We start from the raw sequence: 23289 nt of genomic DNA on the forward strand, positions 1-23289 counted from the left end.
AGAGTCAGACTTTATTTTGGGGGAGCTCCAAAATCACTGCAGATGGTGACTGCAGCCATGAAATTAAAAGACGCTTACTCCTTGGAAGGAAAGTTATGACCAACCTAAATAGCATATTGAAAAGCAGAGACATTACTTTGCCAACAAAGGCCCGTATAGTCAAGGCTATGGTTTTTCCAGTGGTCATGTATGGATGTGAGAGTTGGACTGTGAAGAAAGCTGAGCGCCAAAGAATTGATGCTTTTGAACTGTGGTGTTGGAGAAGACTCTTGAGAGTCCCTTGGACTGCAAGGAGATCCAACCAGTCCATCCTAAAGGAGATCAGTCCTGGATGTTCATTGGAAGGACTGATGCTAAAGCTGAAACACCAATACTTTGGCCACCTCATGCGAAGAGTTGACTAATTGGAAAAGACCCTGATGCTGGGAGGGATTAGGGTCAGGAGGAAAAGGGGATGACAGAGGATGAGATGGCTGGATGGTATCACCGACTCGATGGATATGAGTCTGGGTTAACTCCAGAAGTTGGTGATGGACAAGGAGGTCTGGCGTGCTGCGATTCATGGGGTCACAAAGAGTCGGCCACAACTGAGTGACTGAAGTGAACTGAACTGATATTAACATGTATGTATGTTTAATAGTGTATACTAATATATTATTAATATACCCATATTTCACCTAAGTAATTCTATATCTTTCCATCTCTCTCCATATATATAAAATATCAATTAGGTTAACAGATCTTCTATGATTACATATCAATCAATATATCTATATAATAGAGTGTATGTATGAGACAAACAGAGATACAAAGACATGATAACACCTAGAATAGATTCAAAGAGATGAGTTTGCTGACAATTTTTTTCAGCAATATTAAAAAGCACAAGATACCTCAAATTAAAAAAAAATTAAACTTCTGTAGTATTGTATTGCTCTCTCAAATAGCATTTTTCCTTTGAATCCATGATTTATATCATTATCCTAAGGAAACACTAAAAACTCAAACCAAGTCACTATAAAAGTTTGAATTATAAATTTCAGTGTTTTAAACAATCCCTCATTTATTATATCAGCTCCAAAATACTCATTAGGTGCTTGATAATGGCCAATTAAAGTGTATTAAATGCCTTTTGAATGGATAAAACACAAGCTATGTGAAGAAATAATCATTACTAATTACTTCTTTATCATAATTCAAGATCTGTTTTCCCCAGAAGCAAGATTTAAAAGTTTAATTTGCTTATAGATCATAGACTAAGACCTCATTGCAATATTCTTCAAGCTGTATTTGTTATGGGCTTGCCATAACTGGCCATTCTACAAATAAAATTGATCACAGTATATTACCAAAGTATAATCTACACAAGAACCTCAGTGACAGCTACTACTCTTCAGCCCTGCTGCTACTTTTGATCCTGCCACCAGCAAAATCAAAAACAAAGACAATCAAAGACACTAGCAAAATCAAAAATAACATATGCACATGCTAAGTCGCTTAGTCGTGTTGACCCTTTGTGAGCCCGTGGACCCTCCAGGTTCCTCTGTCCATTGGATTCTCCAGGCAAGAATACTGGAACAGATCCAGGGGAAATTAATCTAATATATGTCTTCTAAGGATATACCTTATATTTCCCTCCAAGTCTCTACATACTATGTTCACTCTGTTATCCCTCTGAAATTCACTGTCATATATGAAATCACTGGGAATTGAACAAATGCTCAGCTAAAATGTATTGTATGTTACTCCCCCAATCCAGACAATTTTCAGTGTACAATCGATGCTCCTCATTCTACCAGATTTTCTTGTTTCCCTCTGGGTGTGTCACAGTCACATAATCCTTCAATTCCTGAAGATATGACAAGATCTATGATAAACTATGACTAGTGGTTTAGTTTTTCTATCATAGTTTTAATTCCTGCATAAGGAAAAGAGTTATTGTGGTTAAATTCTCATGTTGTTCATAACTTCTAACTCTTTCCTGGATGTTACAAACTGAGAAATTTACCAGGCAGCAGAAGCATCTGGGGATTTCAACTTGCCTCACTGACTAAGTCACGGAAGACAAGGAGCATGCATGTGATTCTGATTTTGACTGATGGTCCTCAGTGGCTTTTAGTCAGAAAAAATTAATAATATATTCCTGAAAAGGATTGCTCATACTTCAAATATGTAGAGTGAAATAATAACACAGAGAAACAGAGTTTAGTTTCAAAACTTTGCTTCTACAAAGCCTATAGATTCCAATTTCCTGAATATTGAGAAATTGGGAAAACATCCCCCACCCTCTGAAAAATTCATTTTCTTAATGGAAGTGTTCCCACTACCACATAAATGTATGAAGACTATTTCTGACCCACTTCTCAGATTTGACAAAGAGAAAAACAGTTGATTTGATTCACTCCCAGTAAGAGAGACCAGAGATATTTCTTTGTAGTTTGTGATGAAGAGCAAAGTCAAAACAATTGTATCTCAAGTCTAGTTTGTATTTTTAGCTATCTGACTTTGGCAATTTATTTAACTTCGGCATCCCTCAGTCTTCTCATCTGCAAAATCAATACAATAATATCTATCTCTCAGGCAGTGAAGACTAACCTGGACCAAAGTCGTTTTTTGATAAATGTTAGTTCCTTTCTCGAGTCTCCTAATTCAAATTCCTCTCTAAATGAGAAAACTGAAAGCTCAATTTTTAAATTTTTTTCATATTTATTACTATCCTTTCTACCTGTGTGTGAATGATTAATTTTTAGTGCTTCTAAGAAATCTTTTTTTTTCCACCAGTCTTTCTCAGAAAGCCTCTGAAAACAATGCTACATATTTTCTGTCAATGATGTGACATCATTAAAAAAATGTATGATGTATTTGCCTTCTATAAACATTCATCCATACTGAATGTTTATCCATGTTTATCATTGATAAATCAATGAAACATCAGTATTGACATTTATTGATAATCTTGTTTCATACCAGACCTTGTACGGGATCCTTATGATACTAGGATTACAAAGATGAGAAGCTCTCAACCTTAGTTAAGATCCTTTGGCAGCAAAGATACTGTTTTCTCTGACAAAGTTTCTCTTGAAAGTTGAACGAAAAGGAACTAGGTTTTTTTAAAGAGAAAAATAGCATCTTGGGTGACATTGCCTAGAATCAAACTCTGAGAGGAGATCTGCCTGTGGGAAATGTATTTAGGACTGCTCGAAAAAGTAACATTTCTTAGGAAGTAAGGAAGCAGCAGTGGGTAGATGGAGAACTGCTGCTGTAACAAGATTCAGGGGGAGCTTATGAGAAGCTCTGGAGCTGGGATGGCCTTGTAGAGTTATTCTGAATTGTGGCAGGCAGACAGACCTCTGAATCCCCCCACTGGTCAGCCATTTGATATGGGATACCTGTGGTGAGTGGGCATAGTTTTGGGCAAGACAGTGTCCTCAAGTGGTGAGCTGAACCCAGAGGGGATGTTTGTTCTGTGCTATCTGGGGCCACCACAAATACGGAAAAAAGCCGTGGTGCGCCATTCAGAGGATCCTGAAAAGGCATGCTGCACGTTCTTCATGAGGAAGGAGCAGGAGGAGGAGGAGAAAGGAGAGGGAATGGGAAGGGGAGGAGAGTGGAAGGCTCTTGTCCTTTTTCTTTGTTTTTTTTTTTTTTTTTTTTGGCTGTACTGGGTCTTCACTGAGGTGCACTAGCTACTCTTGTTGAAGCACATGGACTCAGTAATTCCAGCATGTGGGCTTAGTTATCCCTTGGCATGTGGGATCTTAGCTTCCCCACATTGAACTCGAGTTCCCTGCATTGGAAGGTGGGTTCCTAACCACTGCACCACCAAAGAAGTCACATTCTTGTCTTTTATTTCTTTCTCTCTCCTTCCTCTCCCTTTCCTCCTCTTCTCTTCCCTCATTTCTCTCCCCTGCTCCCTTCCTTCCTTCCTCCTTCATTTATTCCTGAGAAATATCATGATACTACTTATAGGAGGAAGAACAGGAGGACCCAGATGCTGAAGCAGAAATCTCAGTCAGTCGCCAGGACAAACCACTTCCCAGGTGAATAAGGCCATTTTGGACTTTTCAGCCCTTCCAGTTGCTCTCTGACCACCCCCACTCAAGTGTACTCAGGCAAGATGAAAGCAAAAGTACTTCTCATTGTTGTTCAGTCACTAAGTCATGTCAGACTCTGGATCCCAGGGACTGAAGCATTCCAGGTTTTGCTGTCCTCCACTAATCTCCTGGAGTTTGCTCAAGTTCATGTCCATTGAGTTGGTGCAGGGTGCACGCATGCTCCATCGTGTCAGCCTCTGCAATCCTATGGACTGTAGCTTGCCAGACTCCTCTGTCCATTGGATTTTTCAGGTGAAAATATTGGATTGGGTTGCCATTTCTTCCTCCAGAGGATCTTCCCAACCAAGGGATTGAATCCGCATCTCTGTCTCCTGCACTGAGCAGGCAGAGTCTTTACCAACTGCACCACCTGGGAAGCCATTGGGTTAGTGATGCTATCTGACCATCTTATCCTCTGCCACCCTCTTCTTCTTTTGTCTTTCCCTCTTCCACAGTCTTTCCCAGCAGCAGGCTCTTTTCCAATGAGTCAGCTCTTCAGCCTCTCATTAGCACACAGAATTATCAGAAATGACAGACTTGTTGTAAGCCACTAAGTTTGGGAACGGCTTGTTATGCAGCAAAAGGGAGTTGAAAAACGATCATCATGCATCTAATGTTCAACAAATGGCAGCAATCAAAATCATTAAAAATCTACATGCCTGCAGAACTTTGCAATGTTCTTGTGTAATAGCACCCCGGAAGATATTCCGCCTCCAACTCCTTCACCTTCCCCTCTCCTTCCACTCCTACCCCATGCCTCACCACCCCTGGGTAGGAAATAGCCTCAATTAAATTAGTGCCAGAGTATTTGAAGTCAAGGCTTCCCTGGCGGTTCAGTGGTAAAACAAAACAAAACAAAACAAAACAGTCCACCTGCCAGTGCAGGAGATGTGGGTTTGATTCCTGGGCTAGGAAGATCCCCTGGAGAAGGAAATGGCAACCCACTTTAGTATTCTTGCCTAGAAAATCCCATGGACAGAGGAGCCTGTTGAGCTACAGTCCATGCGGTTGCAAAAGAGTCGGACACAACTTAGTTGACTAAAACAATAACATTTGAGGTCTGGATCACTTTTGTCCACTTAAAGTTATACAGAAAACATATTAGACTTCAGCACTTACAGGAAATATTTTGTTGGCTAGTATTTCAACTTATTGATTAAAGTGCTTTAACAGACTGACTCTCCATTTTATCATTTCTAAGATCTACTATATCAATTGTTTTATTACTAATTTGTAGGTGATAGCTTATTCCCTTCATACTTGGGAGATGTCAGTTTAAAACAGTCTACATAAAGCAGAAATAACATACATCTTAATTTTAAAGGCTCATGTTCCTCCAGTGTCTTTAGATATTTTTTAAAATAACTAACAGATAAGTTCTGTTTTGAGTCTTAGAAAGCTTGCTAATTTCCTGAATGACACTGCTATTTATAATACAATGGCTTAAAGGAAAAAGAGATAAAGTAAGTTACCACACACACAAACAGGGTGAAAAAGTTAGTTTCATAAAAAGCTGTCAAATTATTTTTAAACACAAGAAACTGTGACGCTAATTTTCTAGAATTCTTTTAAATTGTAACTTTGTATAAGCTAATTTCTTTTGCTTAAATAACTTATTTAAAATATTTTTTTACCCATTTCTGTACAGTCCACTTATTAGTGTCAGTATTGTTTCTCCTTATGGAAATCAAAAAAGCTATGCACACAATAGGAAGAACAGTTAGCAATATAGCAGTAGCAGTGTATAGTAGTAGTAGTAAATTAGTATTTACATCCCATTGCTTTGCACAAATATTTGAGGTCTCATTTTTTGTCTGGCACATAACAGATACTTAATATTTATGAAAACTAGCTAAAAGCATTTTACCTCAAATGCTGACTAATAGGCTTGTGAAATTTTAGTGACTCAAGAAATATGTTCACCCTGCCTCACAAACCTTGCTGACAATGTGCCTTTTGTGACAAAATACACTTGTTGATTAAGACAATGAGTTGGTGATCCTCTGCTACATGCTACCTCTTTCCTGGTATCAATTAACTCAAGTAGCATTGTTAGCTCCGAAGACATTCCATATAGTTTCCCCCAAAGGATTAGGAACTTGTGACTAATCGAAGTGAACCAGGAGAGAAATGTGGTTAGTATTTGTAAGAGGAGGAAAAGAAGTAGAGAAAATGAAGTCGCTCAGTTATGTCTGACTCTGCGACCCCATGGACCATAGCCCAGCAGGCTCCTCTGTCCATCGGATTCTCCAGGCAAGAATACTGGAGTGGGTTACCATTTCATTCTCTAGGGGATCTTCTCAACCCAGGGATCAAATCCAGGTATCCCGTAACTGCAGGCAGACTCTTTACACTGTGAGCCACCAGGGAAGCACAAAAACTAAAAAGAAGAGTAAACAGCATGTGTTGTGGAAGGAAGAGACGAGAAGGACAGAAAAAGAAAGAGGTTATGAATAATGCCAAAACCTTTTATGTCTTACTCTGGAAATGGTTTTGAACTTACATTTGAATACAGATAGATCTGATTTGTGAGTCAATGCAGGCACACTGGCATGCGCGTCTCTTGACTGCACTATAGAAATACATTGTTAAGTAACTCATTGAAAACATACTTCCTTGCTAGTGCTTTAACAGTTTAGATGAGATAATGAATCCTCTTAGAAGCAATATACTCTGTATTCCGTTGCTTTGTGTCTTATTTTTAATTCACAGTATTTATGAATATTGCAACATTTTAATCACAATAATGGGGAAAGGTTATACAGTCATCACTCAGGAAGAACTAGAAGGAAATTTATTCCCCTGGTCCTATTTCCTGTTGAATTTCTCTCTGTAATTCACTTCACATGCCCCCTCTTAGAAGAATACTAATTTTCAGTTTAAGATTTTCCTTGAGTTTACCTGCTAGACTATGAATTTGGGGGTTGGAAGAGGGGGAAAATCATGTTAATTTAATATGTTCTACTGTTAGACTGCAAGTTATAAGAAGAAAACTATTAGGGTGGAGAAAAATAAGGAATACATTGTAAAGCAGGAATTAAGAACTTAAATAGACATAGTCAGGAACTGATAAACAGGAAAAAATGGCTAAAATTTTTTTTTAAAGTTGGAAAAATTATTTACACAATCATTCTTATGATAAAAGGTAATTTTATACACTTAACATTTTAAGAGTTTCTTCTAGAATTTTGAAGGTATAAATAAATAAGCAGAAAGGAAAATAGGAAGCTTGAATATTGTATAAGATTTCTACAAAGCTGTAAGAGGAAGATGACCTGTGTCTGGGGGCCCATCCTTTCTTCCCAGCCTTCCAAATCACTTTTTTATACCACTTGCACTTTGGGTTCATGTGAAGTCTAGTTTGAGAACTGTGACTGATTAGAAAAGAAAGAGAAACTTTCTTTTAATGAGAATAGCTGATTTATTCACTAACACTATTTAGCTATGACCTACTGTACATTGCATTATCCTACACACTACAGGATACATGAGGCATTCAAAGAAATCTTCCACATGCCTCTGCATTCAAAAGTGGACAGAGAAGGGTCTGTCAGTGCTCATGAGTCACAGACATTCAGATTATGTAATTATTGTTCTACTTGTGCATTTTAGTTAATACTGCTGTGAATTAAAAAATAAGTAAGCCCTAATGCCCAAAGTATATTAAAAGCAGAGGTAGTAAAATAACCCCTTAACTGATACCCTTTCCTTAATTTTTAGGAAGAGCTGTGTTTTCTGGGAGTGAAAATGAAAATCATTCAGTCATGTCCAACTCTTTGTGACCCCATGGACTGAATTCTCCAGGACAGAATACTGAAGTGGGTAGCCATTCCCTTCTCCAGGGGATCTTCCCAACCCAGGAATTGAAGCAGGGTCTCCTGTATTGCAGTCAAATTCTTAACCAGCTGAGTTACCAGGGAAGCCCAGGTTTTCTGGGAGTGTCTCTGTTAATCACCCCTTGGAGCTAGATGCAGCCGTGTCCCCCAGAATGCTGGAGGAGGGGTAAGAGAAAGGGTGAAGGGAAGGGTTCTGGCTGACGTTTCCATATCTCGAGGACAGTTTCAGGTTGTAACCATAGATTTATATGTTCATTTTTGTAAAGCACCTATGTTTATTGTGGACAAGGTTCATTATTTTGCAACATCTAAGATTTTTAGATGTCCTGAGGTGACAGTGTATGATAAAAAGTAGAGCTAATGAATTAACCAATCTGTAAATAAATATCTTTGTTTCTTGCCTGGAGAATTGGACAGAGGAGCCTGGCGGGCTGCAGTCTATGGGGTCGCAGTCAGACACAACTCAGCAACTAAACAAAATATATATGTATGTATATATTTATATGGATTATATATATGATGCATATAATGTATAATTATATATATAATGTATATTATATATACATATATATATAGGCTTCCCTGGTAGCTTAGCTGATAAAGAATCACCTGCAATGCAGAAGACCTGGGTTCAATCCCTGGGTTGGGAAGATCCCCTGAAGGAGGGAATGGCTTCCCACCCCAGTAGTCTGGCCTGGAGAATTTCATGGACTGTATAGTTCATGGGATCACAAACAGTTGGACGGGACTGAGCGACTTTCACTTTAAATATGTATATATGTACATATATACACTGCTAAGTTGTTTTAGTCATGTTGCACTCTGTTGGACCCCATGGACTGTAGCCTGTCAGGCTCTTCTGCCCATGGTGAATCTCCAGGCAAGAATACTGGAGTGGGTTGCCATGTCCTCCTCCAGGGGATCTTCCTGACGCAGGGATTGAACCTCTGTCTGTTATGTCTCCTGCACTGGCAGGCAGATTCTTTACCACTAGTGCCACCCGGGAAGCCGATATATATTTATATATATATGTGTGTGTGTGTGTGTGTATATATATTTGGCATGCCATGAGGCATGCAGGATCTTCCTTGACCGGGGATTGAAACCTTGGCCCCTGTGTTTGGCCCCTATGTTTGGAGAGCAGAATCTTAACCTCTGGGCCACCAGGGAAGTCCAAATATTTTTGCTATAATTGATAAAAATAAATCATCTTGGATATGGAATGGTTAAACCATCTCTGAGAAATGTACGTCAGGATTTGTTCATTAGGTTGGCAGCAGATGAGCAGAAGGAAGTATAAAAGGAAGGATGTATATGGGTGTGTCACACTTGTATTTAGATGATAACCGCTGATGCGTGTACATCTCTACGCTGTATCACAGGAACATTTTGTTAAGAAATTCAATGGAAACATACTTCCTCGCTAACACTTTAATAGTTTAGCTTGGATAATGAATCCTTTTAGAAGCATTATACTTCACGTACTCTGTTGTTCTATGTCCCATTTTTAATCAAGCACTAAGGGAATGTAGTATTTTAATCATAACTCTACCAATATCTTTATCTAGAGAGCTGTTGCTATTTTTGTCTCTTATGAAATATTTGTTGCCAAGGCAGGATTACATTTCTTTTCCTGCATTGAGTTGGTAGAGTATATTCTTGGTTATCAAAACACTCATATAGCTGTCAGATAGTGAAATGGTAAGTATTCATGATGTGTGAGAAAGCATGATACATAACTGCATGATCTTATTTACATAAAAATGAATGCTTAGTATCAAATGATAAACTGCTTGTCATTATGGATGACTGTTTTTTGTTTCTTGTGTTTTTCAGTTTCCTATTATGCACATGTTAACTTTTAAGAAATGTATGGCCCTAACAGAAGCAGCTGATATTAAGAAGAGGTGGCAAGAATACCTAGAACTATACAAAAAAGATCTTCATGACCCAGATAGCCACAATGGTGTGATCACTCATCTAGAGCCAGACATCCTGGAATGCAAAGTCAAGTGGGCCTTAGGAAGCATCACTATGAACAAAGCTAGTGGGGGTGATGGAATTCCAGTTGAGCTATTTCAAATCCTCAGAGATGATGCTGTGAAAGTGTTGCACTCAATATGCCAGCAAATTTGGAAAACTCAGCAGTGGCCACAGGACTGGAAAAGGTCAGTTTTCTTTCCAATCCCAAAGAAAGGCAATGCCAAAGAATGCTCAAACTACCACACAATTGTACTCATCTCACACACTAGCAAAGTAATGCTCAAAATTCTCCAAGCCAGGCTTCAACAGTACATGAATTGTGAACTTCCAGATGTTCAAACTGGATTTAGAGAAGGCAGAGCAACCAGAGATCAAATTACCAACATCTATTGGATCATCAAAAAAGCAAGAGAGTCCCACAAAAAAGTCTACTTCTGTTTCATTGACTATGCTAAAGTCTTTGATATGTGGATCACAAAAAACTGTGGAAAATTCTGAAAGAGATGGGAATACCAGACAACCTGACCTGCCTCCTGAGAAATCTATATGCAGGTCAAGAAGCAACAGTTAGAACTGGACATGGAACAACAGACTGGTTCCAAAACAGGAAAGGAGTACGTCAAGGCTATATATTGTCACCCTGCTTATTTAACTTCTATGCAGACTACATCATGAGAAATGCTGGACTGGATGAAGCCCAAGCTGGAGTCAAGACTGGCAGGAGAAATATCAATAACCTCAGATATGCAGATGACACCACCCTTATGGCAGAAAGAGAAGAACTAAAGAGCCTCTTGATGAAAGTAAAAGAGGAGAGTAAAAAAGCTGGTTTAAAACTCATCATTCAAAAAATGAAAATCATGGCGTCCAGTCCCATCACTTCATGGCAAATAGATGGGGAAAGAATGGAAACAGTGAGAGACTTTATTCTCTTGGGCTCCAAAATCCCTACAGATAGTGCCTGCAGCCATGAAATTAAAAGATGTTTGTTCCTTGGAAGAAAAGTTATGACCAGCTTAGACAGCATATTAAAAAGCAGAGACGTTACTTGCCGACAAAGGTCCATCTAGTCAAAGCTATGGTTTTTCCAGTATTCATGTATGGATGTGAGAGTTGGACCATAAAGAAAGATCAGAGCCAAATAATTGATGCTTTTGAACTGTGGTGTTGGAGAAGACTCTTGAGAGTCCCTTGGACAGCAAGGAGATCCAACCAGTCCATCCTAAAGGAAATCAGTCCTGAATATTCATTGGAAGGACTGATGCTGAAGCTGAAGCTCCAATACTTTGGCTACCTGATGGGAAGAACTGACTCATTGGGAAAGACCCTGATGCTAGGAGGAGAAGGGGACGGCAGAGGATGAAATTGTTGGACGGCATCACCGACCGAATGGACATGAGTTTGAGTAAGCTCCAGGAGTCGGTAATGGACAGGAAGGCCTTGCATGCTACAGTCTTTTCTACAGCCTCGAAAAGAGTCTGGTATAACTGAGTGACTGAACTGAACTTTTAAGAAATGTCATTTTTTAAAACCTTAAAAAAAAATCCAAACCAAAAGTGTACAGTCCTGTTGAGGAAGCAATCTCATAGATGAGTCAGAGATCCAGATGACAGAGTACACCAGCCAGTATGTGATATGTGGGCCCCCTCCTGTACATCTGCCAGGCTTTGTCCATATCACATGGGGTTTGAGATCAAGACCCTTAATTAGAGTTTGAGACTTTAATAAAGATCTTACTGCAATCCATAAGCGCAAAACCGGAAACACCTACAAGGTTGCCAGTAGGACAGAGGTTGGTGACAATTGCCTATCTATAGAACATTATGCAGACATTGAAAAGAATGGAGAAAAGTGACATTGAGGTAACATGAAAGGATGATGACATAATTTTAGAGAACAAAAGCTGTATAATAACTCCAACTGTATAAAAAATGATCTATGTCTATCTATATATATATGTATATCGTTATGTATTATATATGTGGCTCTATGTATATATGTATATATATAAATGTAGATAGAATAGAAAACTAATGCCAAACTTTTACCAGTGGTTACCATTGGAGACCCAGAATGTGGAGCAATGATGAAGAGGAACTTGCGTATTTTATCTGCAGTTTATAAACCTTTAACAGTGAATTGTATCATACATTTCTCTGTTAGATTAAGTGGACTCAGATGATAGAAAAAAGTAAAAAGTTTATTTTATAGTACAAAAGAGGATGAGTTTGCTTCTAGTTTCTGGATGAAATTATAAAAGATAATACATTTGGAAGACAGAAAGGAGTCCATAAACTAATACATAAAGTTAAGTTTTGATAATAATTGGCTCCTATTTTATCCACATACTCCTAATGAATCCCAGCACTTATCAACAACCAAGATAGGAACATCTGCTTTCCTTGGCAACTGGAAAGGGAAGGTAACTCTCTTTTCCAAGGGCCACACATTTATGCTTTCAGATACACCTAAAATGTCTATAAGGCCTCTAAATTGCATTATAGGAAAGGCAGGGCATATTACATAATTATTCAAAGAAAATATATGTAATATTTCTGTCTAGTTCTTGCCTAAATATGTGTAAGGGAGATGGATATTGAGAAAGGGGAAGCGAGCATGTGCAGGGATGCAGCAAATGAAATTTATCAGGAATTTGACTTGCCTGGCATTTATCTGGGTTGGACACAACTTGACCACTCTTACACTTGTGTTACCACACACCCTTACTTCCCCTATCCCTATCCTTTTTCTCCTTACTGGCCTTGAGGCAGGGTGTATAAAAGACATCAGGCGACTGTGAAAACCACTTAGCTGTAGACTCGTGAGCAGCAGTTCACCCTCCTGGGAACAACCCTAACTCAAGTCTTTTCCACCATGAGCCTCGGACCTCACGCCACCTCCTCATATACCGTGAGCAGCCCACTTCCTGTCCTACAGGTGTTGCTGCTGATGTCACTGCTCCTGACGATGCTGGTTCCCTCCACCAATGGAAAACGTAAGAGAAACTTTAGGGAGAGGTGAATAGTAGACTCTCTGCTTCTCCTAACCTGAGGCTGCTTCTGCTGCAGCTGTGTCCGGGGAAGGGACTGCCTTAGTGCCCCTGGGACTAGAGAAGGGCACTATATGAATACTTACAAATGGAGATGCTGCGCTCTGTGGGCACTTGACCTGTGCCAGGAATTCTGCTAGGTGCTTTAGTAAAGGTTGACAGGTGGATCATATTCACAATGGCCTTGTGAGGGAGGTACTCATCAATAGGGAAGATCTGGGAGATGATCATGACCACTAACAGAATCATATCTTCTGCCCTAGGTGGCAGTAAAGAGAGATTGCTGCATGTTGAACTTCGCTGCTTGTGTGTGAAGACCACCTCTGGCATTCATTCCAGTAACATTCAAAGTTTGGAGGTCAACAGGGCAGGACCCCACTGTGCCAAGGTCGAAGTATTGTAAGTTTCTGCTTCTCTAGTATTGCCTCCCTAAGGAAGCCCTCCATCCTCCTCCCTACCACCGCTGCTGGATCCCTTCCCATGATTGCCAGGATGCTCACAGATAATTCTACTCTCTCTTGCAGAGCCGTGCTGAAGAATGGGAAGAAAATCTGCCTGGATCCGGAAGCCCCCAGAATCAAGAAAATAGTCCAGAAAATACTGGAAGATGGTGGGTCAGCTGCTTAATCTTTTTCACTTTCTGTCAAACCTTTTTATCTCCCAAGAAGAACAGAAGTTGAAATCTTGACTTTCTAGAGTTTTTATTTATCCAGGATACATAGTCATACTGTATTAAACTTTGGATATGTTTTCCATTCTGTCTCAAAAAGTCACAATTTTCTCTGAGATGGCTGGTTAATAGATGACAGGGAGAAGATAAAAGTAAGCATGGCTGGGGTGTAACACAGTCTCAAGGATGTATTGTATAACAGGAGGAATATAACCAATATTTTACAATAACTGTAAATGGAAAGTAACTTTTTAAATAGTGTAAACATTTTAAAAATTAATAAAAAAGAAAGTAACCAAAGCTTGTTTCAAAATACAATATATGCTTTACTCCCTAACTCTTGGCTAAATGTGGTAATGTATTTTGCATTTCTTTCTTTAAAAGTTTCTTTCCAAATATATTTGTCTTAACTTATCATGCTCCACTGTACTGATAGACTGGACATGACCATGATGATTCCATAATGGTCAGTGATATTAGAAGCCACACAGAGCCCAGCATGGAGCACTTGCTCAATAAATGTTTATTAATACATTTAGGGATTTAATAGATTTTTCATTGTGTTAGTCCTAGGATGTCTTGTTTCAAAACATTATCTGAAAGATTTTTCCAATGTTTACTTTAGCCTTCAAATCCTAACAATAATAAAACTGTAGAGTGTGAGTCTTGTGAGCAGTGGTTATTTACTTTAAAGTAGACACATTTAATACCAGTAGAGCAAACAATATGTGATTGCATATGATATCATATATATCTTCAATGATACAGTGTTTTCAATAATAATAACAGATTCTCCTTGGTGTTGAATATTTTACCCCAACATGTTTGTACATTTTTGCTTACTTAATATCTACATGATTACATTTTCTGTATTAGAATCAGCCTTGCAAATAAAAACAAGAGAAAATTTAAACTTTACCAGACTACTAATTATTATTTTATAAACAACAGAATTTCTTTCACTCTAATCCCTTAAAATATACCCATACTATTCTTACAGAAATATTAACATAAAATCAAAATTATTATTGCTTTGTTGTCTTATATTATTACTTTTAACAGAATTATTAGGGGAAAAAGCCTTAATTATCTTTCTATTTTTTAAAAACTTTGGTATTTAACAATATGGACAACAAAATTCACTAGTTGATGATTTGTGCTGTTTTTAATGTACTATAGTAATAGCGAAACTTTATTAATAACTATTAATGTTATGATATTAATAACAATATTAATATGCCAGAGAAAATCATTGTTTTACATGCATTATAATTAAATAATTGTAAAGAATTAAATAATTCTTACAAGATAGCTATGATGTGGTTAAGAGCACATCCTCTAAAGAGAGAATAATGGGGTAACTTGGTCCACCACTTACTAGCTGTGTAATTTTGGTAAGGTTGCATAAACTGCCTTGTTTCTTCATTTCTAAAATGGCATAATAATATTGCTTATCTCATGGAGTTGATGTGAAAATTAAGAGCTAATAAATTCAAAGTGCTGAAAATAATCCATGACACACAATAATCCATAGGCCAATGTTAGTATTTATTATTATTATTAGTAGTAGTAGTATTAGTATTAGTATTAGCATCCCCAGTGCTCCAGGGAGAAGGCGGCACCCAACTCAGGTACTCTTGCCTGGAAAATCCCATGGATGGAGGAGCCTGGTAGGCTGCAGTCCATGGTTTCGCAAAGAGTCAGACACAACTGAACGACTTCACTTTCACTTTTCACTTTCATGGAGAAGGAAATGGCCACCCACTCCAGTGTTCTTGCCTAGAGAATCCCAAGGACTTGGGAGCCTGGTGGGCTGCCCTCTAAGGGGTCGCACAGAGTCGGACACGACTGAAACAACTTAGCAGCAGCAACAGCAGCAGTACTACAGAGAAGAAAATCGAAGTTCAAAGAAATTAGGAAATTTGCCTTAGAATCAAATAACTAAGTAGGTGACAGAGAGGCGATTTGAAACTGTGCTGTTAACCACAACATCTTAACACTTTGCTTGATTTTTCTTTCTCTAATGAAGAGATTATATTATGTTTCACATAATGTTATTGACACAGAAAATAAGACTTGATACATAAATAGCATACTAAACATCCTATGTTGATTATAGAAGACGTCAGCTCATATACCCCAACCTGCACATGGAGTTTAGGGAGCACTCATGTATGAAGCATTTAGTTCACAATCTATGCATTCTTAGGTTTCTTTTTATTATGTTCTCATCATTATAGATTTAATGTCTTAAATGTTTTGTGTACAAAATAAACACATTTATTAAGTAATAGTTAACAAATAATACACATAAATAAACATGTAATAAATAAAGCACTCACGGTCATCAGTTTTTCACCAATAACTTAAACTAGCTCAGCATCTCATTCATTTCTCTAGGATCTCCTACTGAAATCAGGAGGGCCACCTCCTGAGACATGACATAGTTTTTACACTATGGTAACACCTCCTTCATTATGCATAGGTCTTTTATTTTTGTGTGCACATATTGAATTATTCTATTTAGATGCAGAGAAAGAATGAATTAACTGCCACTACTCCCTGAGTTTCTTTACACTGCAAATATTGAAATCTGGGGGTCGGATTGTACAAATCCAGTATGTTGCCCATCCATATGCTAAACCACTCTTCTATCCATTCCCTCTGTTCTAACCCAAATGGGATTTCGAGTTTCAGTTCCATAAATATATATGACTTACACCACATGCTGTACTAGCCATTGTGAAGATGCTGGGTATTCAAAGACCTGTAAGTCATGGGTAATTGCCCTTGAAGAGATAACTGTCTGGTGGGAGACGCAGACAGGCTGACAAATAATTACAACCACACGTTTGTATAGAGGTATGCTCCTACTGCACAAAGAAATGGCACTTGAACATGTCAAAGCCTCGTCATTATCATTTTCAATATTCATCATCTTCACTAATGTAGTGCTTTATATTGAGTCCCTACCAGCTTCCCTGGTGGCTCAGAGGTTAAAGCGTCTGCCCGCAATGCAGGAGATCCAGGTTCGATCCCTGGGTCGGGAAGATCCCCTGGAGAAGGAAATGGCAACCCACTCCAGTATTCTTGCCTGGGAAATCCCATGGACAGAGGAGCCTGGTGGCCTACAGTCCACAGGGTTGCAAAGAGTCGAACACGACTGAGTGACTTGAGTTTCACCGGGGAGCAGGAGAAGAGAAAGGCAACCCACTCTAGTATGCCTGTCTGGAGAATCCCATGGACAGAGGAGCCTGGTAGGCTACAGTCCAGGGGTCCCAAAGAGTTTGACATGACTCAGAGACTAACACTTCACTTTTCCTTTTAACAAGGAGTTAGAATAGTGATAGACAATACTATCTCACAGCTCATGGAACTTTTCATTTAGGAAGAGAAACCATTTTAAACACATTTAAATATATATGCATGTCTTGAGTATCATGTGCACGTGTTTATATGAGCTGTGACAAACAGGAGAAGCAGTGGGTGCTACATGACAACAAAAGGGAACATCAGTTGCTTTAGCCGTCAAGGAAGATCCCTCTGGGGAGGTAATATTTCGGCTGATATCAGGAATATGAGGAGAACTTAGCTAGATGAAAGAACAGGTGGTGAGAGAGTAAGAGAAAGCACATTCCAGGTCGAGGAATTCACCCGCACATCCCTGCAGGTCCTGCAGAGGTCAGATCCTGCTGAGCCTTAAGAGGTCAGCTTGGTCCACACAGTAGTCTTCCAAGGCCCTTCACCACAGTTAATCAGTATGACAGAGAGCCTCTGGCATTGAGATGAGGGTGTATTTTTCCCTAATCAAAACCAAAGTCATTCTTTCTAAGGAAAGGGAAGATGGTCTTGAGGCAGGAGATAGAAGGGCCCCGAAGCAAAGATTTGGAGTTTGTTTTCTGTGGACTGACACCCCAAGACAAAAATAGCAAGAACACTGAAAGGAGGAGGCTGGGCCCTGCCCACACAGAAGATGAGAGGCCACATATTTCTCATTCTCTAACTCAGGAGCCCTGCCCGAACTCAGTTCAGTTCAGTCACTCAGTCGTGTCCAACTCTTTGCAACCCCATGGACTGCAGCACACCAGGCTTCCCTGTCCATCACCAACTCCCGGAGCTTGCTTAAACTCACGTATTGAGTCGGTGATAACATCCAACCATCTCATCCTGTCTGGTCTCCTTCTCCTCCTGTCTACAATCTTTCCCAGCATCAGGGTCTTTTCTAATGAGTCAGTTCTTTGCATCAGCTGGCCAAAGTATTGGAATTTCAGCTTCAACGTCAGTCCTTCCAATGAATATTCAGGACTGATTTCCTTTAGGATTAACTGGTTTGATTTCCTTGCTGTTGAACAGACTCTCAAGAGTCTTCTCCAACACCACAGTTCAAAAGTATCAATTCTTCGGCGCTCAGCTTTCTTTATGGTCCAACTCTCACATCTCTACATGACTACTGGAAAAACCATAGCTTTGACTAGATGAACCTTTGTCAGCAAAGTAATATCTCTGCTTTTTAATATGCTATCTAAGTTGGACATAGCTTTTCTTCTAAGGAGCAAGCGTCTTTTAATTTCATGGCTGCAGGCACTATCTGCAGTGATTTTGGAGCCCAAGAAAATAGTCTCTCAGTTTCCATTTTTCCTCCATCTATTTTCTATGAAGTGATGGGACTGGATGCCATGATTTTCATTTTTTGCATGTTGAGCTTTAAGCCAGCTTTTTCACTCTCCTCTTTCACTTTCATCAAGAGGCTCTTTAGTTCCACTTCACTTTCTGCCATAAGGGTGGTGTCATCTGCATATCTGAGGTTACTGATATTTCTCCCAGCAATCTTGATCCCAGCTTGTGCTTCATTTAGTCTGGCATTAGTCTGACTGATGTATTCTGTGTATAAGTTAAATAATCAAGGTGACAATATACAGTTTTGACGTACTCCTTTCCCAATTTGGAACCAGTCAGTTTATCCATGTCTGGGTCTAACTGTTACTTCTTGACCTGCATACAGATTTCTCAGGAAGCAAGTAAGGTGGTCTGATATTCCAATCTCTTGAAGAATTTTCCACAGGCTGTTGTGATCCACACAGTCAAAGCCTTTGGCATAGTCAATGAAGCAGAAGTAGATGCTTTCCTGGAATTCTCTTGTTTTTTTCTATGATCCAATGGATATTGGCAATTTGATCTCTGGTTCCTCTGCCTTTTCTAAATTCAGCTTATACATCTGGGAGTTCTCAGTTCTCTTACTGTTGAAACCTCACTTGGAGAATTTTGAGCATTACTTTGCTAGCATGTGAAATGAGCTCAATTGTGCAGTAGTTTGAACATTCTTTGGCATTGCCTTTCTTTGGGATTGGAAAGAAAACTGACTTCTTCCAGTCCCATCGCCCCTGCTGAGTTTTCCAAATTTTCTGGCATATTGAGTGCAACACTTTCACAGCATCATCTCTGAGGATTTGAAATAGCTCAACTGGAATTCCATCACCTCCACTAGCTTTGTTCATAGTGATGCCTCCTAAGGCCCACTTGACTTTGCAGTCCAGGATGTCTAGCTCTAGGTGAGTAGCCACAGCATCATGGCTATCTGGGTCATTAAGATCTTATTTTGTATAATTCTTTTATGTATTCTTGCCACCTCTTCTTAATATCTTCTGCTTTTGTTAGGTCCATACCGTTTCTATCCTTTATTGTGCCCATATTTGCATGAAATGTTCCCTGGGTATCTCTAATTTTCATGAAGAGATCTCTAGTCTTTCCCATTCTATTGTTTTTCTCTATTTCTTTGCATTGTTCACTTAGGAAGTTTTTCTTATCTCTCCTTGCTATTCTTTGAAACTCTGCATTCAGATGGATATAGCTTTCCTTTTCACTCGCCTTTCACTTCTCTTCTTTTCTCAGCTATTTGTAAGTCCTCCTCAAACAACTGTTTTGCCTTTTTGCATTTCTTTTTCTTGAGGATGATTTTGATCACTGCCTCCTGGACAGTGCTATGAACCTCCACCCATAGTTCTTCAGGCACTGTATCTAATCCCTTGAATCTATTTGTCACTTCTACTGTATAATCATAAGGGATTTGATTTAGGTTATACCTGAATGGTCTAGTGGTTTTCCCTACTTTGTTCAGTTTCAGTCTGAATTTTGCAATAAGGAGTTCATGATTTGAGCTACAGTCATATACAGAAAAGCTCCTTGGAAGTCAAAAAGGGAGAAGGCACCCTTTCATATTAAGTGATGCTCACTACCCATAGACATCTTCAGCAGAATCCATCTTGGTTAAGTGATGCATGCATACACATGGGAGGATTCTGAGATATACCAAATACAGACTCTGAACCAGGAAAATAAAAATGATTGGCCAAAAGAAACCTGGAAGAAATGCCCCATGTAAGTGATTTAAACTACCACGAGAGCATGACTCTCTCACTGAGTCCACCCCTGTGTCTAGCCACACATATTCTACTCTTTTTTTCCTCCTAAGAAACACTTCACTTGTTTCACTACTTTTCCTCTTTGTGGGAATTTTTTTGTGCAAAGCTGAAAAGCCAGTGCCTGTCACTGACCACTGGTCTAGTGGCTGATATTTGGTGCTCTCCCCACCACCACCCGACCTTAATTTCTGGCCGGGAACCGAAACCCTACTTTAAGCTGCTGCAGGCTGAGGCCAGCAGAGATCAGTCCACATTGATCCCTGAACTTTTTTGTGCAGGATTCTGGTGCATCTTTTCCACAGTCAGCTCCCAGATGCTCTGTGTCCTCCTGAGAGGACCACTGCTCCTGTCTATGGTGCAGCCCACCTCACCCTGTCCCTGGGGCCAGCAGGGGCTGGAAAACCTGAACACTCTCCTTGGTCTCTCTTCCAGGGTGAGCAAAATGAACAAATACCTCCTGGGCAGTAAAGTTTTTACAGAAAGAATGAATCCAAATATTCATGGTACAATTCGTCTTAGAATAAGAGGACTTATGAGGACAACAGATTTTGCTTCCTGGGATGTATTGGTTAAAGGTTGATAAAGCTGGGGAGATCCCGTTCAAGAGTCTGAGGAAGCTTTCCACATTCACCTAACTTCTGGAACCAAGTCCTCACCTAGAGACCAAATTCAAATTTTTAGCAGCAGAATATCATGACAAAACGCACATCTTGAAGACACACAGCTGTCAGCTTCAACTCAATGGCCATCCACAAGAAACAGAAGTGAAGGAGCAGTTCTTGAGGAGGCCGTTGGGAGGAGGAAACAGAAACTCCTGCTGCACAAATTGCAAAACAGCGACTGCAGAGTGACTCTACTATTGCACATAACAAAGAAAACAGACACTTTTGGGGACTTCTCTGGTCATGCAGCAGTTAAGAATCCACCTCCCAACGCAGGGGGCACAGGTTCCATCCATGATCCAGAAGATTCCACATGCTGCAGGACGACTACGCCCAGTGCACTGCAACTACTTAAGCCCCCACCCCCCACCCCCCAACCCCCACCCCCACCCCCCCACCCCCCGTGTCTAGGGCCGGTTCTTTCCAACAAGAGCAGCCACTGTAATGAGAGGCTCCCCCAGCACTGCAAGGAAGAATAGCCCCTGCTCTGGCAAAAGCCCCTACATAGTAAGGGAAGATCTAGCACAGCCAATGAATAATAAAGACATTTTCAGAAGGTTCAAGTACTGTTTCTAACTGTAGGAATGTATGTGAATTCAGGGTGGGGGTTGGATCCTGCCACCAGCTCCCAGTAAGACTGCTGGTCTCTGGCTTTTTTTTTTTTTTTCCTGGCTTAATCTTGTCTGTCCAGAGCCAAATTCTGCAGAAGTGTCCGTTTCCGCACCGCGGTTCCCCACCCTCCGCCGCAAGCTTCCGAAGAAGTGGACAGATGGCGGGGATAAAACGGGTCTGGAGAGGGTGGGGAACCACGAGTCTGCGGAGCCCCAGCCCTGCTGCCCGCGCCCTGGCTCTCGGCTCCGGCTGGCACTCCTGAGCGCGATGAACCCGGCAGTCGGACCCCGCGCCTCCCGCCCGCGGTCCAGCCCGGGGCTGCTGCTCCTGGGGCTGCTGCTCCTGCCGGCCATCGCCCTCGCCCAAGGTGAGCGCTGACGGAAGCAGGGCGGGGAGAGGTCCCGGGCAGCGGAGAGTCCGGGAAGTCCCGGGAACGGAGTCCGTAATCTCCGGATCCCAGCTAGGATTTCCCAAGCGCTTGCTTAGGTGTGAAGGCGCGGTGCCACGTGCTGGCCGGTGCGCTCCATCACCTAGCCGGCAATACTCTTTCAGAGGGATGTGGTTTGTGGATGAGGAAGTGAAGGTGCAAGGCAGTGAGAAGATCCCCAAGATTCCTCTGACTATTCACAGAGTCGTCCCTCCCTGTCACCTCCGTCTCGCTCCCGGTGGACTCTGAAGGTGGAGACGAGGAGGACCTGCAATGCGTGTGCCTGAAGACCACGTCGGGGATTCACCCCAGGCACATCTCCAGCCTGGAAGTGATCGGAGCCGGGCTCCACTGCCCCAGCCCCCAACTGATGTGAGTCCTGGAACTTGCTGCTTTCGTGCCCACCCTCTGCTCTCCCCTTCCCTACCGTCCCTCTAAACCCCGCCGCCTCCCCACCAGCCTAATTCTAAATTCAAACCCCCAGGACTGAAAAGCACCTCTCTTCTTTCTCTGGCAGAGCTACGCTGAAGACGGGGAGGAAAATTTGCCTGGACCAGCAGAATCCTCTGTATAAGAAAATAATCAAGAGGCTTTTGAAGAGTTAGCTGCCTAAATCCCTACTGTTGCTATAGAAAATGTTTCTTCTTCTTTTTAAATTTTCAATCTACTTGTGGAAAACAAATCATCTGATGTTTTTATTATCCTTGAAACTCTACATAAATAAAAGAAATGAAGTTTTGATAGCATGCCTCAATAGAGCAAAGAAATAACGTTGACATCATAATTTCATATGAAGAAAAATCTCCAGAATTTTAAGCAAAAATATATTTTGAAAGAAGATTTGGTTTAATAAAGACTGATTTTACTTAGTATATGTTAGCTGATATAATTTGCATATTTCCATGATTATATTTCTTAATAACTACTTATTTACCTATTAATGTCACAATTAACTTTGCCAATAAATATTAATTGCACTTAAACTTTCTGTGCTGCTTTTCTAAAAAAAAATTAAATATATTGGACACTGTTTTTATCACCTTAAAATTTATACTGTACCCTAAGATAGAAAATTGATAAAAATGAAACTAGAATTCTCTACTACTTAATGGAAATATATTCCAGAGCATGACATTAAAATATTTTACTCATTATTGGTCCTTCAATAATGTTGACATTTCACAAAAATGAAATGTTAAAAACAGTTCTTGGCGTCTTCCCTGGGAGCCCAGTTGTTAAAACTCTGAACGTGTCATCTACATATCTGAGGTTATTGATATTTCTCCCAGCAATCTTGATCTCAGCTTGTGCTTCATCCTGCCCAGCATTTCTCATGATGTACTCTGTATATAAGTTAAATAAGCAGGGTGACAATATACAGCCTTGACGTACTCCTTTTCCTATTTGGAACCAGTCTGTTGTTCCATGTCCACTTCTAACTGTTGCTTCCTGACCTGCATATAGGTTTCTCAAGAGGCAGGTCAGGTGGTCTGGTATTCCCAGCTCTTTCAGAATTTTCCACAGTTTATTGTGATCC

At 40.2% G+C, this 23289-nt stretch overlaps 2 protein-coding genes across 2 annotated transcripts; both read left to right on the forward strand.

Moving 5' to 3' along the window:
• The first annotated feature begins 12725 nt into the window (after positions 1–12725).
• LOC120861432 (pro-platelet basic protein) lies at positions 12726–13717 on the forward strand. The gene is made up of 3 exons (XM_040237058.1): positions 12726–12908; positions 13226–13361; positions 13487–13717. The coding sequence occupies exons 1-3, from the start codon at positions 12788–12790 to the stop codon at positions 13587–13589; spliced, it is 360 nt and encodes a 119-aa protein (XP_040092992.1). The 5' UTR covers positions 12726–12787; the 3' UTR covers positions 13590–13717.
• Positions 13718–21494: 7777 nt separating this feature from the next.
• LOC120861434 (platelet factor 4) lies at positions 21495–22735 on the forward strand. Its single transcript, XM_040237059.1, has 3 exons — positions 21495–21692; positions 21956–22124; positions 22270–22735. The coding sequence occupies exons 1-3, from the start codon at positions 21593–21595 to the stop codon at positions 22355–22357; spliced, it is 357 nt and encodes a 118-aa protein (XP_040092993.1). The 5' UTR covers positions 21495–21592; the 3' UTR covers positions 22358–22735.
• The last annotated feature ends 554 nt before the right edge of the window (positions 22736–23289 follow it).

The sequence above is a fragment of the Oryx dammah genome, unplaced genomic scaffold (genome assembly GCF_014754425.2).
Source record: "Oryx dammah isolate SB20612 unplaced genomic scaffold, SCBI_Odam_1.1 HiC_scaffold_3, whole genome shotgun sequence".
NCBI lineage: Eukaryota > Metazoa > Chordata > Mammalia > Artiodactyla > Bovidae > Oryx > Oryx dammah.